At 60.9% G+C, this 17,177-nt stretch overlaps 1 protein-coding gene across 3 annotated transcripts in view; it reads right to left on the reverse strand.

Moving 5' to 3' along the window:
• Positions 1–2,212: 2,212 nt before the first annotated feature.
• IFT122 (intraflagellar transport 122) overlaps positions 2,213–17,177 on the reverse strand; it is a 66,702-nt gene continuing 51,737 nt past the window's right edge. For 2 of the 3 annotated variants that reach the window (XM_055413523.2, XM_055413524.2), the window contains 11 exons: positions 15,054–15,225; positions 13,704–13,806; positions 11,669–11,809; positions 10,648–10,742; positions 8,100–8,200; positions 6,048–6,213; positions 5,019–5,130; positions 4,388–4,513; positions 3,532–3,611; positions 3,130–3,294; positions 2,213–2,671 (listed from right to left, as the gene is read on the reverse strand). In XM_055413523.2, coding sequence (XP_055269498.1) covers positions 2,582–2,671; positions 3,130–3,294; positions 3,532–3,611; positions 4,388–4,513; positions 5,019–5,130; positions 6,048–6,213; positions 8,100–8,200; positions 10,648–10,742; positions 11,669–11,809; positions 13,704–13,806; positions 15,054–15,225 — 1,351 coding nt within the window. In that variant the 3' untranslated portion in view covers positions 2,213–2,581. The remainder of the gene's footprint in view (positions 2,672–3,129; positions 3,295–3,531; positions 3,612–4,387; positions 4,514–5,018; positions 5,131–6,047; positions 6,214–8,099; positions 8,201–10,647; positions 10,743–11,668; positions 11,810–13,703; positions 13,807–15,053; positions 15,226–17,177) is intronic. The other variant, XR_008684120.2, reaches the window with a different exon arrangement.

The raw sequence follows: 17,177 nt of genomic DNA on the forward strand, positions 1-17,177 counted from the left end.
GTGGCGTGCTGGAGCCCATTCTAGATGTCATGAGGTCTGGTGGAGGGCATCAGGATGTGCTTGGGCAAGTGCTGGGCCAGGGTGGGAGCCCCGTCTGGCAGTGGCCCCTCTGCCGGGTCTCCTGCCTACCTGATGGTGGGGCTGGGCCACACGAAAGTCCATCTGGCGCCTTCCCACCTGTCCAGGAGCCACAAGGAGCCCCCCACTTTGGCAGCCTGGCTGGGGGTGGACGCGGCCGCCGGCTGGTTGGCTGAGGCTGGGCTCGAGCTGGGGCTGCCTGAGGTCTGGCCCGGTGGCTCGTTCTGGCCGCCCAGTCCCCTCTTCCTCACCTCCTCCTTCCAGGAACGGGGAACAGTACTGAGGACCCGGAGACCGGAGATCAGGATGCAGTTGCAGCCAGAACCGAGTCTCAGCGGCCCAGCCTGCGGCCGCCACTCCTCTATCAGGGCCCCATGTCCTTGTGGGGCGTCTCAGGATCCCTGCGGCCAAGGCCTTTCCTTCCTTCCTCACCGTGGCATGGGAGGGGGTTGTGGTCACCAACACAGACGGAGGCTGGCACCTCAGTGTCAGAGCTGGAGGGGTCTCTTGTACAGACGGGGCAGCAGCGGTGGAGAGAGAGCTGGACCTGGCCACGGCCCTGCCCAGTAAGGACAGAAGGGGAGCAGGACGCAGCACTCACACGCAAAGGCTGTGCCTGCCTGTGACCCTGTCTTGGCTCCATAAATATTTGATGAACGGAAGAAAAGAGAATGTCCCCGAGCCTCAGTCTCGGCATGTGTTCAGTGGGCATCCTTGAAGACGCCTGAGGGCTATAGAACACAAACACGTGGAAAGTCCTCACTCGGGGCCAGACTTAACAGGGAGCTTGGACTCAGGCCTCTGGAGCTCGGCTCCTCTGGGGTGGCAGAACCGGGCACGGCACCCCCTGGTCTCTGCGTTGCCGTTGCCGCTGGGCTGCGAGGATGCACACTGGAGTCTCGGGCTGGGCCCCCTCCCCTGCCTCTAGCCGTGAGCCATCTGATCTGTCACCGTGATTGACGCCTGTTGGGGGGGGGGGGCTGTTTGCTCCCTCGCCTCTCTTTCCCAGCCACATGCGCGTGATTTCAGCTCAAGCAACGTGCTAATGGAAATCCTAACACATTAATAAATGTTTAGCGCGCGAGAGAGCATGCATGATCGTAAGTAATTAAGACGCTCCACGGAGGAGTTCTGTTGGCACAACTGTCTGGCTCCGTCTCTTTCCTTCCCTCCGTCCCCTCCTGAGAGGGCTGCAGAGGGAGGCGGGGGGTGGGGGCGGGACCGGGGTCCAGCCTGGACTCACCCCTGGGGGGCCCCCTGCAGCCACTCCCCTATCCTGAGTGTCTTCCCCCCTCCCCTTGCAGGGGACCTCCGCCCCGCTCGGCCCGCTTCCCGGATGCCCTGCAAAGGATCAGTGTCTAATCACCAGGGCGGTTTTCCACACGTTCCCTGGCAGCCCAGTCCCCTTCCTCCTGCCATCAGGACTTTGCATAAAGCCCTGGACTGCTCGCTGCCTTCTCAGCAGGGAGCGGGGAGGAGGGTGAAGGGAGCAGCCTGGGGAAGGAAGGAAGGACAGATCCCAGTATCTCCGCCCGTCCCTGGGGCTGCAGAATGGGAAGTCACCCGCCCTCACAGAGCTGAGTGAGAACCAAGCCAGTATATGAAGCGCGGCTGGCACACAAAAAGGTCCCCAATAAATGTCAGTTCCCCTCCCCAGCTTCCCATCTGCCCTCGAGCTGCCAAATCGGACGCTTGCTGATGCTCAGGGGACGGGCCCTTCCTGGAACCTCACACAGGACCCACCTGCTCCAGGCGCTGCAGGAAGGGGCAAGCTCGGATCATGTGGAGGATCTGGGGGCAGCTGGGGAGGACGGGGGTCCTGGTCCCAGTTGGGACGTAGAGGATGGACTCCGCGGGCCCCGGGAGCAGCCCTATTAGCCACTGTTAGAGCCAGACATATCATCTTCTCCTTGAGATGGAGCCCTGTTCCGCCAAAATAAATAAATATATATATTTTTAAAAAATCCCACAAAACCTGTTCCTCTACCATTCCCATATTGCCATTTCGATTAAATTTTAAGAGCACACAAACATAATGTTCCTCTCGGATCAAATTAGAAAAAAACAGGTGCACTTTTGCATAAGGAAATTAAGTTGCAGACAATATGAAGATTTGCTAAAATGCAGACACTGATGAAAATAAGTAGCCCTTTTATTTGTAATTATTGAGGCAATCTGTTCGCAAAGTGTACATGTGAATGGTCTGACAGATCCGTGGACTCCAGCAGACTGCCGCGAACAACTCGGAGCCGTTCTGAAAGGAACAGATTTTTTTTTTTCTCTCTCTCTCTTAGAAAATATATGTTCATTCTCTCCTCCATCTTCTGGTGCTATTCACAAGACACGAAATGCCATAAATAGTGAGTTTCGTGGTTACACAAGGCCCCTCCCTAAGATACACACTTGATCGGGGCAGAAGACACGGCCTGCCAGTTTCACTCTTCCTTCGGGGGCCCTGCAGACAGAGCAGCAGCTGGCGGGGCGGCGGTCCGCAGGGGGCCGGTCAGGTGCTGGGGCCGTCCACGCGCCGCCGGCAGTAAGGGCAGCAGGTGTGCTGAAGCAGCAGCAGCTCGTAGTCCTCCGAGTGGAACATCTGGGGAGAGAGGGCTGTGACCCCGCAACCCCAGGCGCACGGCAGCCCCGAGCCAGCGGGGACCACCGCCATGCTAAGGGCAGGCGGCTTGGCAGCGAGTCGGGGCCAGAAACACCAAGTCCTGGCTGCCCTTGTCTGAGGACCAGCGGGGAGCTGGGGAAGGTCTGAGGCCCCTTCTACCCGAAATGCAGTTCAAAGGTGCATCACACTGGCCGGCCCTCCTGGATGAAGGGCAGGTACAAGGAGCACAAGCTCAGGGCAAATCCACAGCAGACGGCCCAGGGATGCACCTGAGGCTGGGGAGGCGACTAAGGATGGCCAAGCCTCTTCTCCAGCCCGAGGGCCCTGACCTTGGCCGCTGAGGGACACGTGTGCTCCCCCGATGCCTGGCCTCCCTACGGGGACCATCCGGGAAGCGCAACAGCAGCTGGAGGGAAGGAACGGGGTAGGGGGGGTACCTGGAAGCAGGAGGGGCACATGGTGATGGAGGCGTCGGGCAGCAGGGAGCGGAAGTACTGCCACCGCAGGGGCGGCGGCCAGCGCTTGATGAGGACGTCCCGCCGGCTCATGCGGCGCAGCACGGAGCGGTTCGCCACCACCGGCACGAACTCCGAGCCGCCTTGCTGCAGGCCGGGCGGGGAGAGTGGACAGGGCCTCGCTCAGCTGGCGGGGAGACATGCGACTCCGGAGGACCCCCAGCCCTCCCCGGTCTGGCCCCTCAGGAGAACCCGGCTGGCCGTCTCTGTGATGGGGAGCCCGCCTCCCTCCCCTGGGGGCCCCGGGGGGAGTGTGCGGAGGACAGGGACCTGAGCCAGGTCTGGGGGGTGTCTCAGCAGCCCGTCACTCAGCGGCGCCCGCACCTCAAAGCTCAGCTTGGCCGTGAAGGGGTCGTCGTCCCCCACGGAGTCCATGCTCTCATCCAGCCTCAGGGTCTGGGCATCTGGGGGCGCTAGTCAAGGACGGGGCCTGAGACCAAGGGAGAGCCCCCCTCCACCCGACGCGCTGAGACTCACGGGGCAGGGTCTCCCTCTGGGCCTGCGTGGGGCCCTCCCCAAGGCTCAGGGGAGCACAGCAAGGTGTGCAAGCGGCTTCCCCATGGAGGAGAGGCCACTCACATGGAGCCCAGCATGCAGGTGGGGGAGGTGGCGAGGGGCCCTGAGGGCTTCCGCTGCAGCCCCCCAAGACCCAGCACAGCCCACGGAGGCCGCTGAGATGCAGCATGGGAGCCAAGGCCTGCAGGTTGCAGGGCCGGAGCAGGTATGACAGGTTGGGCGGGAAGCCACAGATCCTAGCACGGCTGGTGGCTCCTGGAGGGTCTCCCCACAGCTGCTGGGCAGCTTCGCAAACCCTCCTCGCAGAGCGGGGTGGGTGCCCCTGGGGATCCCGGGGCCGGCCAGCCTGAGCCGGAGGTGCCCAGGGAGCCACCCCCTCGGCCAGGCCCCCGCCCCCTGGGGAAGGGAGGCTGCGGGTGCCAGGTCAGGGCAGGCTGTGCCCCACAGCAACCACACCCCGGCCTCATGGGCAGGAGCGGGGGCACGGACGCGGTCCCGTCCTCCCTGCCCCTGTGGCAGCTCTGCACCCCGGCCAGCACCCTGCCTGCTGACCCCGAGCCTGCCGCCGTGGGGGCCTCTCCAGCACGCAGAGTGGCCCGCCCTCGCCTCGCCTGGCCCAGCAACCCCCCAAGGACCCCTGCCTCCAGGCCGGCGCCCAAGATACTGTTGCTCGTGATCTCCTGCCACTTGCTCTCCCGCTTGAGTCTCGGCGCCTCCAGGTCAATGAGGGAGACGGCTTCTTCGTCCGAGATCCCCTCCTCCAGGTAAAATTCAACCAGGTGCAGCACCTCTGCAGACACAGGGGGAGGGTCTGTGAGGCTCTCAGAGGCAGCGCTGGGGGGCGGGGAGGGGGTTCCAGAGCGCCTTGCCGCCCAGCACAGGCCTCGCTGAAAGCTGGCGGGGCGGCAGGGGGAAGCAGGCGTGTGTGGGCAAGGGGCCTTGACCCTCCACCATCGCCCTAGTACCTGGACGGGCTCCTCTGCAGGGGAAGGAGAGAGGCCTCTGCCCAGCTCCTGGAAAGGGGCCTCTGATCCCCGTCGATGTGGAGGGAGCTGGGCTTTGAGAGCCACGTCAGCTGCCCGGGTCGAGGGCCCCTCTGCCCAGGGACTTCCGTCAGGCAGAGCAGCACTCTGGGCTCTGAGGGGTCTGGGCAGCACTGGCCCTGCCTCTGGGAACCCTGAGTGGCCCCATGTGTCGGGGGGTGGGGGTGGGGCCTCACTGTCCCCACTGTGTCCAGATGAGGACACAGGCCGCGCCGTCTGCAGGCCGGCCGGCCGCCCGCCCACCACACTCACCGTAGGAAGAGGCGGAGAAGACAAAGGGCTGGCGGCAGTTGACGCAGACGTTGCCCAGGTTGTTGAGCAGCGGGTTGTTCGTGGAGCAGCGGTAGCACAAGGGCACCAGCTCCTGTGGGACAGAGCACGGCCGCTGAGGGCCCTATGGGGCTGCGGGCACAGCCCCGTCTCCTTGCCTGGACTCTGGCTCCAGCCTCCTGGGGCCTGGTGGCCGAGAGGAGAGGCCACCTGTTTGGGCGGGGTAGGGGCCCTGGCGGGGGGCACAGTGCACGGGCTCTGCACGGGGACGAAGCAGGGTAAGTACGGGCCTGCAGAGACCACAGAGGCCCTGCCCCCTGGGGCCCGCTGCCCAGGCAGGGCTCAGCAGTTGGGCTCTCCTGGCAGGAACGACAATGGCCACAGCCACCATTTACCAGCCAGTCACCGTGCTCCAGGGGTTGCGCCAAGCATGGGACCCACTTCAGTCTCATTCCTCCTCCCAGCCTCCTGCAGGAAAGCTGCTGTACACGCATCCCCGTGTGACAGGCGGGGAGACCGAGGCGCAGGGAGACTGAAACACAGCTAGGAAATGGGGAGCTGGGATTCGGACTTAGACCTGTCTGTTGCCAAGTCTCTGTTCTGACCTTGAAGGAGGGGACTGTGGGGGAGACAGAGGCTGGTTGGGTTGGGGAAGGGAGGTTGGGGCGCAGACGGAGCTGCAGACACTCAGGGTGGACCTGCCTCCAGAAGCGGGGACTAGACCAGGGCTCCTAGGATGAGGCCCGGGCAGAGACACTGGGCCCTGGGCTAGGGCAGAGCAGACCTGGAGCCCCAGGACGGCTGCGCAGCAAGCGGGCAGGGCTGTGAGGCTCAGGGGGCTGTGATGTACAGAGGAAGCAGAGAGGGAAGGGCAGAAAGAGCTGGCACAACAGGGCTCAGGCAGGGGCGGGGACAGAGCCCCAGGAGCACGGCAGCCATCTTTCAGTCGAACCCAGCCTGGGTACAGAGGTGTCAGGAGAGGCCTCCTGCCCGAGGGGCCAGGGCCCTCACCTCGCTGTCATGGAACGGCTTGGAGCGGATGGTCAGGCTGCCCAGCTCGATGGACTTCTGGAACCGGGCGGGGATCTGCAGGCCCTGCAGCTTGTCGTAGGCGTGCCGGGCCAGCTTGTAGGCACCCAGGGCCTTGCTCTGTTTGGCTAGGGTGAAGAGCGTGTTCCTGCCAACGATGAGATTAAGGACAACAGAGGCCACAGCAGGCCCGAGCGCTGGCACTGCCCACCTCTGGAGCGAGCCCCAAGCTGGAATGCAGCTTGAGCGCAAGCCAGGAGGGCACGGGAAGGAGCCTGAGGAGTGCTTTGCTCATCTGTGGGAGGTGAGTGAATTTCTCGGATATCAAGGCCCGGAGATTTTTCCAGAGATACAGACAGCATCGTCTGCATTAATATTTTAGCCTTGCTTAGGTTTTCTGGGCCTGCTGATGGCTCATCTTGGACCCTGGCTGGGCCAAAACGGCTCTCCCTGCCTCACCCGGCCTGCCAGCCAGCCCCTAGATTGCGTGGCACTGAGTGCCGCCCACTCCAGCCCCACCAGGAGGAGCCTGATCCCCAGTGCAGAACACTCTCCTGCCTGTGCTTCACTGAGGCCACGACAAGCTCTGGACTTGCCTCCCCGGCTCCGGGGCTCTTCTCTGAGCTCCTAGTCTGGGGCTGATGGGCTTTCGTGCTCCACCTCAGGTCACCTCAAATGCCGGCTGTGACCAGGCCCAGTCTGCCCTTCCTCCCCTCACCCTGACCCTGAATGCCCTTCCTCACTGCCCCCTGCCGAGCCTCAGCTAAGCGAGGCCCCCGTCCCAAGCCTCCTCCAAGCCATCCTTCCCCGACGTTCCTGCTGCCCACACGGCACCCCACCCCCGTGGCCCCTTCCACGGTCGTCACGTGGAGACGAGTTTCCTTGCCTGCGTCTCCCCTATCCTCCCTGGAGTCAGGGACCATGACAGGAGCCGTTTCCACGTCCCCAGCGGACGTCAGGGTGAAGCTTAGGGCGGGGTTCAGACTCTGCGGCCTGAACAGAACTTGCTGCAGGGGCTGCGTGCAGGGTCCAAGGCCCTGTGATGGGGGCAGCTTCCCCAAAAATGTAAAGGATGGGCTTGAACCCCTTCAGAGAGGCTGGTTCTCACCAACTGGAAGCTCTGAGCCCTTCCCTTGGAGGGTCTGTGATTCACGGGAAGAAGGCAGGGTGGGGGCTTGGCAGAGGCCGAGAGATAGTGACTTCCCCTCCTTCAGAAGGGGACAGGTGCTTCTTGTGACTTCTGTCCCTTTCAGGACCTTCGGGATTGGGGGTTATTTCCTCACAGTCTCTGGCAGCACAGGCCCTCAGGCTCCTCCATGGCCCTCACCAGCAGCCAGAGGACAGGCTGGCTCCCAGGCAGGCCCTGAGGCTGCTGCCCCCTGAGCCCAGCTCCCAGGCAGGGGGCTTCAGCTCCTCCCTTCCCCCACCTCACTTCCCTCCAGCCCCTTCTGTGCACTGGGTGCTCCCCTGGAACATCTACTCAGGCCTTCCCTGGTTACCTCGGCCTACGGGACAGATGTCGCCTCCTCCAGGCAGCCTTCCCTGACTTTGGCCCCGGCCTTCACCCTTGGACACTGTACCAGTCCTACTGAATGAGGCCCTGATACTTGTCATCTCCCCTGTCTGATGGCAGCTTGTTGCCTGCTACCGGCTGCATGCTGGGGATGCAGCAGGCGCGCATCCACCTGGGCTGAACAAAGCTCTGCATGCCCCCAGGTCCCCAGCTCAGGGGCCTGACGCTTCCTACATTCCAGTCACACGCTCCTCTGGGGGTTACGGGAAGCCTGCACAGTGTGCTGGCCAGAGACCCTCTGCCAGGCCCAGAGAGCCCTGAAAACTACTCCTCCCTTGGCGTTGGCCTGAGCCTCCCTGGCTGAGCCTCGCCTTCAGCAGCAGCATGGCAAGCTCCCTCCCTCCGTCCGTCCCTGAGGGCTGCTGGAGAGAGAGGGGAGCCTCTGCCAGCAGAGTGCTCGGGAAGAACTCCTGGGGCCATCAGACAGAGGGGTGGGACAGAGGGCGGTGAGCGAAGGATACACTTTGGAGATGCCCAGGGGGGTGTCCTTGGTCAGGCTGTGCAGCAGGAACCTGGAGATGTTGAAGAGCGTCTCGGGAAGGTGGAAGCTGAACGGCTCCTCCTGCCGCGAGGAAAGCACACAGAAATGAATTTCTCAGCTGAGCTGCTGCTGGGCCAGGTGAGAGGCCGACGCCGGGAACTCAGAGTGACTTCAATAGAAGGGAGATCGCCCAGCAAGCACCTGCAGTGCGTGTGCCGGGCGCCTGCAGCCACACTTGTGTGATCCCCAGCCCAACCCGGTGAGGGGAGCACCTTCACCCTCCCTGCAGTGAGGGCAAAGCCGAGGCCCCTGGACACCGTCTGCCCACGACGCCCACTAGAAAGGCATGGGGCTGGGATTCAAACCCATTGAAAGTGTTTCTCTGAAGCTCATTGCCTCTGCGGTGGCTAATGATTCCTTCTCCCTGAGCTCAAGTTGTTGCCAATTAGCTCTTAAAGGGGAGACCTTTAGGCAATTTGAGACGTGACCTCCATACAAGCATCTCCTTAAATGGAGGCACTGAACCCTTTGCAGCCTGAGAGCACAGGCCTCCTCTCTGCCATCCAGCAGCAGTCTGACGGCAATGCCCACAGACATGCCAGGTACTGGGGTCCCTGCTGCATGCCTCTGCCCCCGCAGCTGGCACAGGCCCTCCCATCAGACAGGCGCTCAGCACTTGTGAGCTGAATGCACAGGTCTTCTGCACCAAGAGGCCGCCAGAAGCTCACACACAGCCTGCAGGGGATGTTCCATCGGGAGGGGTCTATAGGAGGTTAAGAGATCCCTGTTCTGAAAGACTCTGGCACGCCGCTCCAGATGACAAGATGAAAGCAGGCCAGCTTCCCCTGGCCATGAGTATTAAACGGCAATAAACTGGCATTTCCTCAAGGGCCCTGCTGGGTCGCACTCAGCTCTGAGCCACCAGAACTCAGGCCCTATTGGTCTCAATCTGCGAGGATTTGCTTTATGCCACATCTCTGGTCCAGAGCCCAGCCTTCGCTCCTTAGTTCTCACTTAAATTTCTACAGCCTCTGTCAGTTCCAAGAAAACCTGAGCCTGCATCCTCTCCTGGGTGAGAGCCAGGGAGAGGCCTGCCTCTGGTTTCACCACACGAGGTGCGGAAGCTCAGAAGTGTCCCAGGGAGGCGGGGGCTCCCCTGGGAAAGGCACCATCACCTCCAAACCAGAGTTGCTCTGCTGGCTGGACACCAAACCCCGAGACACCGCCCCACTCCAGGCCTGCGCTCACACTGGGGCCTCTGCCAGGAGATGCCTCCCTTCTCCCCGCCTCACCTGCCCCTGTCTTACTCATTTCCCACCTCCTGGCTTGGGGGCCACCTCCTCCAGAAGTCTTCTTAGTCCTCTAAGCACATCCTTTGAGGGAACTAAAGTGCAACTGCTTGTTTCTAGGCCAATGGAAGGCTGGTGTGAGGTCTCCACACTGGGCAGCGGCAAGAGCCGACACTCACCCAGGGTCCCCCTTCCAAGTGCCCCCCAGTGTCAACTCATTGGATCCTCACCGTCAAGTAGGCACTGTTATGACCCTCAGATCTTACAGAGGTGGGAGCTGAAGCACAGAGAGGAGTAAACGACCCACCCAAGGTCACACGGTGGAGCTGGTGTGTGGCCAGCGGTCCGCCTTCTTTAAATCAGCAGGCGGGGGTGGGGCGTGGGGGCTGCTAAGAGCACAGGCTCCAAGTCAAGCTGCTGTCTGCGTTCAAGTGCTGGCTCTCCTACTGACTAGCTGTGCGATCTCTCTGTCCAGCACCTCAGTTTCTTCATCTGTAAAATGGGATGGCAGTAGGTACCGCACAGCATGGTCAAAAGGCTGGCGCAACAAAGCCCTCGGCATGCTGCCTGGTGTGCGGTAAGCGTTCAGTAAAGGTCGTCCAGTGCTACTGCCCTCTATCAGCACGGGACACGCTCACACTGCAGAGTGACTGAGGACAACCCGCCGCCTGTTCCCCACCATCAGGAGGCTGATCTGAAACAGCTTAAACAAAGGATTCGGGAGTAACTAAGAAGAGCTATTTGGGTCTCTGGAAATCAATCCAACCCTCTCCTTTATAAAGAAGGAAACTGAGGGTCAGAAAGGGAAAGTGAATTGCTCAAGGTCACACAGAAAGTCAGTGGCAGGGCCAGGGAGAGACCTCGGGCCTTTGGTTAGAGCTGGACCCTCACCTGACTAAAAGACTAGGGCCCTTGGAACATCCCCCACTGGTCATTCAGAGAGACAGCCCTCTGAGCGGGGAAGCCAGAGTCCTCCTGAGTCATCCGAACCTGAAGCAAGCGACCAGAAGGCCCCCTCCAGCCAAGCCCTCAGGCTGGCTGATTCTGAAGCCCACACGCTACACATCAAACAAGTGAACAATCAAGGAAAATCAAAGCTCCAACCTGTCTCCCCGGGGGAGACCAGACTTCTCCGCAGGCTGCCACGCCCTGTGGGTGGGTTTCTGCCCCACCCAGAGGTCTGCAGCTCCATGAGCCAAGCCCAGCCCCCCGCTGGCAGGCGGTGCCCGCCCACCTTACCACGTATCGATGGATGGCATGGTAGCCATGGTACTGCTCGGCCAGGTGCTGGAAGTGGTGGAACTTGCCAAGCATCACCTCCTTCTGGGCGGGGTCTGCGGGGAGCAGGGAGGGCGTGTCAGCCCGGGCCGGTTCTCCTGAGCCAGGGTGATGGGGAAGGTGCTCTGCTGTCCTGAGGCAGCGGTCACTCCCTGGGGCAGGGCTGGCGTGGGGAAAGGCTGATCACAGCACCCAGATGGGCCCGGGCCCCTGGCAGGGAGGGTGGGCACACATCGGCAGCATTCATGCTCACCTCACACCTTTTCCCTCCCCTACCTTCCTCCTCAAAACCCACACCGCTGGCCAGAATAGAAAGTGCCCCCTCACACCAGGGCTTGATAGTTTTCTAACTACACCCACGGCTCCAGGCGGTCATGCGGGAAGCAGAGCGGGTCACCACCCTGCTCCACAGATGGCGGGCAGCACTCGGGAAGGACTGTGCCTTGTCACAAGTCCCCTGGCGGCTCGCATGCCAGCATCCCCCCAAGCCCACAGGTGGGCCTCAGCCAGGGGGACAGACAGCGCTTCCAGAAGGCCGACGGCGCATCATGGGAAGTCTCATGAAGGAAATCAATACCAAAACTATCCTCCCGCCTGGGACAAGTGAGAATCCGGACAGTGCTCCTATAAAGTGATCTCTTCTTCACCTTTTCATTTAATTCATTTTTTTTTTTAAGCCACTGCTCAGCCGGCTCCAGTTACGGGCTCCCAGGTAGCCGGGGAGAGACATGTTCTGAATTAGCAACGCAGGCCCAGACCTCCCAACCGTAACCCCGGCATGGCCCTCATACCATCCTGAAGCTGATGGGCAAACTGGGAAGAGATGACACGCGAGATTATGCTGCTGCAAGACAGGGTTATGGACAATACACCCAATAGGCAAGCCCAGGGCTTTAATTAAAGCCTCCCAGCTCTTCCGATGTTTATCTTGGTGCCAGAGCGGGACTGGGGAAAACAAGGGGCCCGGCTGATGCTTGCTTACCTTGAGCTATATCGAGACACTGCATGGAGAGCATCCAGTAATAATAGGCGGCATCATTAAACCTGCTCTCGACCACAGCATTGTGCGTGAGCTGCTCCAGCACCCGGACCGCCTTGCCCTGCTGCCCAGCCTTGTGGAACGCTGTGGGGGCACAAGAACACACCCCGTGCGGGGGAGTTGGGGGGTGTTCTGCGGGGCTTGTGGGGGGTGGGGGGGGCAATGCAGAAGTAGGACACTCATCGGAGCAGCTGCAGCCCCACGTTGCCGGGATGCGCCTTTCAGGCCGAATGCTATAAATAACCGAGGCTACATCCTGAAAAAGTACAGTGAGATATATACTCCTTTGGGGGCTGGGAAAAGGCAACCCACTTGGGGAAGGCACGGGAGACAAAGAGAAGGCTGAGGGCCACACCGCAGGGCAAAGTCTGAGGGCTGAAGCGCTGCTCGCCGGGTGCCCCACCCCATCCCAGGACAAAGCTTGGCCACTCCCCACATGACATGGTGATGGGCTCAGGGCTTTTGTTGCCAGTTCCCTCACTGCTTCGTCACTACAGACCTACACAGACTTTGTGACATTAGTTCACGAGGTGGAGGTAAGCTGGCACCCACAAGGTCACAGAACCGAGCCCGATGCAACCGCACAGTCGGTCTTCAACTGAGGGCTTTTGGATGACCACCTGGTAAAATCTGGCTTGGTTCTAGCAACCAAACATTTGTAAAAACCAGCAAGAAATTTCTCAACCATTCTTCCATCCTCTTCACAGAAATGTCGAGACTCCCAACTATGTGGCCAGAGCCTCGGGGTGTTGGGAGCGCCTGGGGAGGCCCTCCTAGCTGTGACACTCGCCCACACGTGGGTGCTCGGATGATCCAAGCCCCTCACAACAGGGAAGGAAAAGTTCTGGCCTTTGTTCCATTCTCATCTCCCATCTCTTGTCTGAGCACCAAGTTACTATGGTGATGGATTCTTGGACGGGCAGACACAGACAGATGGGGAGGTTGACGTGTTTTGCCCAAACATGCACACACTTCAGCACCTGGGCGCTCTGGAAGCGCTGAAGCCGTGGAGAACACACTGTCCTGCCATGGGGCCTTTCGGCTGAGGAGCTCCATGGGGAGACACACTCCACGGGGAGAAATGTATGCAAAGGTGGCCACTGTTCCCACAGAGCAGTGCAAACGAGATGCTATAGAAGATGACACGCCCAGCTGCAATTGGAGCCCTGCCCAGAGAGGTAGCAAGCCCGAGTCAGGAGAACCAGGCTCCCAGACAGGCAGACCATGGTCCAAAGCTGGCTCTCCTGTTTGTGGCTTTGGGACTTTGCAGGGCAGCATCAGCCCCTGCGTCTCTACAGGGCTGCAGGCGAGATGCAGGCTTATGCAGTTGGGCGCTCCACCAGAGCCTGGCACGGAGGAGGCCCTCGTATTTAAAACTATTACCAGTTAAAGCTCTAGACGTCCTTTCGCTCCTGCGTGCAGCTGTTTTCCCAGTGGGTGCGCTGAGGAGCAGAAGACACCCCGTTTCCCTGAGCCAGAGACAGAACCCAAGTTTCTCTTCTGGGCGAGGAGTGGCAGGTGAGACCGTGCCACCCACGGGGTGGGAGGGCTCTTGTTCCATCCTTGCCCCGCTGTGTCCCGCCTCAAATTCCCTCTGTGCCACCTCCTTGCTATGGGACTTCAGACAAATCCTCCACACCTCCTCCAACCTCAGTTTTCTCATCTATAAATTGGTACCTATGTCACAGGGCCGCTGTGAGGATAACACAGGATGACACACTGGAGCACTTTGCTCAGAGAGGCGACGGGACCTGCCAGAGGTCCTGGGGCTCGACCGTGAGTGGTGGGCCCGAGAGCACCCCACTCAAAGCCCGTCTCCTTCCCATGGTCCACAGTCTCCACCAACCGGCCCATCACACCCGCAGAAGGGAGCTGTCACTCTTAGGGCTGTGGTGGGAGGGCTGGGCGGCTCCCGGACGCGGGTGTGGCCAGCGCTTTCTCCCGCTCCTTCCTCACGGTGCCAGGCTGTGCGGCCTACCTTTCTGGGCTTCCTCAAAATGATCGTTCTCTGCAAGCCACTGAGCATAGGGCACGTAGATGTCATCCTTAAACTCGGGGTGCTTCTCACCCAAGGCGAAGGCCTAGGGGAAGGAGCGAATGCAGTCTTCAGAACCCGGCCCCCACCACCCCCATGAAAGCACGGCGCTTGGCCGAATCCATTAGGGATGTCATATTTTGCCGGCCTGACAACTCAGAGGGGGGGAGTGCCTCCCCCCCCACCCCCAGAAACGCAAAAACAAATCAGCTCTTTGAAAACAAAAGGCAATTAACAGCAATATGCAAGCGACTGGATTCAATAACAACACAGTCTGTTTCTGGACCACAGAAGCGGCACAGAATCGGAAACATTTTATTTTGAGGCTTTGCGTGGGCTCCCGTAGCGCAGCAAACAGATTTCTTTTAATTGCAGGCGACACCTAAGGAAACAGAATTGACATTATCATCGCTGCTGCTTATTAGCTGTCAGAGATGACTGTGGATGTGGTGCTGTGTGGCACCCTCTGTCTGCTTCGTCTGAGCCCCAGAACCACCTGTCGGGCCAGGAGAACCGGAAATGAGTCACGGGGTCCAGTATGTGGTGACGGGGCGAGAGCCTGCCTGACGCACTCATTTCTGCTGCGTGGGAAAGCTGAGAAACGCCGCTTGAGACGCCATGATCGCCTCTGTCTTTGCCACACCCTCTTTCATCAGTGACCTTGTCACCTCAGCAAACAGAGCCACTAAGAGGGGAGACAAGGGTCAGACGGCTCTTACCAGCAAAGGCCTCGCAATGGCCCTGCAGACCAGCCCACAGTGGGTGGGCACAGCTCTGAGCCCCCTGAAGATGACTTTCAATCCAGGGCACAGGGAGCCAGGGAGCCAGAGGGTGGAAGTCAAGCCACAGAGAGGGAGCACGCCGGTGGCTCCACCAGCCCCCTGCAGCCGTCTCTGCTGATGACCTGGCTAATTCTTACCAGCCCTTCAGACAGAGGAGTCAGGGGAGAGGGCAAGGCCCCCGCAGTGGCTCTGGCGGCCTGCACCCGGTGTGGCCTCTGTGTCAGCAACGCATCAGCCAGGACCAACGGCAGGCAGTGGGGGCTGTCATGTAAACTCTGGCATCCCTCACATCCATCACAGAGCCAGCAGGCCGTGAGGGTTTCCTGAATGAACGAATGAGCGAAGGCAGAAAGCGAGCGTGGAGAGGCACTCCAGAACACTTGGGGCTCAGAGGACTCATGGCCGGGCCTCGTGACCTTCAGGCCAGCGCTCACGTCAAGGGCAGCCGCTCTCCGTGCGAACCTCCCCCAATCCCCGCATCCCAAGGCTCAGGCAGGGTCCCGGCGCTCACCTCATCCCAGCGCCGGGTCTCCACATGCAGCTGAACCAAGGACTTGAGGTCACCAATCTTCAGGTAGGTCTCAGCGGCATAGCCAGGGTTATCCAGCTTCTTGAAGAAGTGGGCGCACATCAGCAGCGGCTCCCGCTCGGCCTTGTCCAGCTTGCGGGCAATGTCGATGAGCCTGGAGTGGCGAGAGCACAGGGAGGAGGTCGGCTCTAGAGGGGAGGCTGGTAGGAGAAGCCCTGTGGCCTCTGGGTCTCTCCGAGGGCGGTTCATCGTGCTGACGGCCGTCCCCGCCCTGTGCTGACGGCTCAGGATGGTGCCTCGGCCCCCCGGTGCTTGATACGAGGTTACTCAATGAGTACTTCACCCAGAAAGGCTGCCTGGTGAAGGACACTGTACCCCCCACTTCATGTGCCTTTCCTGGGAGTTACGACCCTGTCCAGCAAGCTCTGGGGGTAGCAGCCAACGTCTGCCGCTCACCAACATGTGTCAGCTCAGTGCCGTGAGCCTTCCCATGTGTGATATCACGGGATCGTCTCTGCCTTCGGTGGGTGATACTCTCATTCCCATTTCACAGAGGAGGATGCCAGAGGCCAGGGTGGAAGGTGGAGCCACCTGACCACGCCTCTGCAGCTGGGAAGTGGCTGAGTGCCCTCTCCAGCACCATTAGAGGAATTCCCGCAGGGGAGCAGGGGCGGGGGTGGGAGCAGCCTTTGGGGACTGGACCGCTGGAGGAAGGGCCAGTGCGCTAATGCTTTAAGCTCTGGGAGGAGAGCCTGCAGGGATCTGTGCCTCTTCTCCTGGCCACGGTGCTGACCGGGCCGGGCAGGGGCGGGGGGTGCCACAGGACCACTGGTTCATCCGGACCCACCACGGCTCGTGGGCACACGGGGCCACTTGGAGCGTACTTCTTCCCTCTGGAGAGGCCGGGCTTTGTGCCAAAGTGGCTCTCCCAGGGGAGCGGGGTTCTATCTACCCAGCTCGCTCTTTGTGAGAAAGGATGGGAAAGCAGCTGTTAACAGAGACGTCTCAGAAATCGGCAAGCTCAGGGGGGGCCTGTCAATCCGTACTGAAAAGAATAATGGCTCTAAAAATACCACCTCTCAGCAGAGAGAGGACACGTTTTTAGGGAAAGGTGGCGCAGGCAACCCCTTGGGAGCCCCCGCCCCCGCCCCACCCGTGAAACCTAATGTCCCGGGAGAAAGGACAGAGCATGCTTGATGTCTCTCTTCTGAACGAGGTGCGCATCCCTGGGGTAATGTGATGCGTATCAGCTACAAATGACGGTGACGTGAAAAACTAGAGGGAGTGGAGGCCCTCAACCCACCTGGCTCTCTCCTGTCCCACCCCTTCCATGAAAAGAAAAACCTGGTGGGGGTGGGGGGTAGGTGAAATCTGCACCTCTATCTTCAAGAAACGCTGTTCTGGGACAAGAGGACGACGGGGCAGTTGGGGAGAGCCCTCTGTGAGGGGCCACACCAACCGCGTGACTTCGTCGTCGACCAGCCCCTCTCCCTCCTGGGTCCCAGGCCACTGCGGCCCACGGACCACAGAGTGGTTTCTGGAGCGACCGATAGCCTTCAGGGCTCAGGCCGAGCCAACCTCAGGAGCCACTCCCACACCTCTTTTCCTCTGCCAGCTGCAGCCTGCACGTGTCTATGCGTGCACAAACACACACAAGTGTGAGCACGAAGTCCATTCCTGAAGGTGGGAAGAGAGAGGCCGCCCTGCCCAAAAAGGGTCCTGAGACTGAGCCCAGCCTCCTTCCGGCAGCTCCCCCCGAAGCCCCCAAGCTTCGGTTCTCTGCCTCCGTCAGCGGCTTCGCCGACCGCCAGGCCAGAGCTCAGCGTCCAACTCCTGCTCCCCAGTCAGCCCCGCCCTGACGCCACTGCCCTGGGTCCTGCTGGTTCAGCTCTCCCACCTCTCTCATTCCCTCCTCCGCCACACAGACCCCGGCCCGCTGCACTGGACACCTACCTGGTCTCCCTTCCTCCAGTCTTCCCTCCATCCTACACCTGCAGCGGGAGCACGGCCCTGACCCGGGGTCCTCCCCACCTACTGACAGGTCTAAACGCCTCAGTTTGGCCCCCGAGGCCCTCACCATGAGACCAGCCGGGATGCCCCTGCCGC

The sequence above is a fragment of the Moschus berezovskii genome, chromosome 24, assembly GCF_049115385.1.
Source record: "Moschus berezovskii isolate FMDL1 chromosome 24, NW_MosBer_1.0, whole genome shotgun sequence".
NCBI classification, from domain to species: domain Eukaryota; kingdom Metazoa; phylum Chordata; class Mammalia; order Artiodactyla; family Moschidae; genus Moschus; species Moschus berezovskii.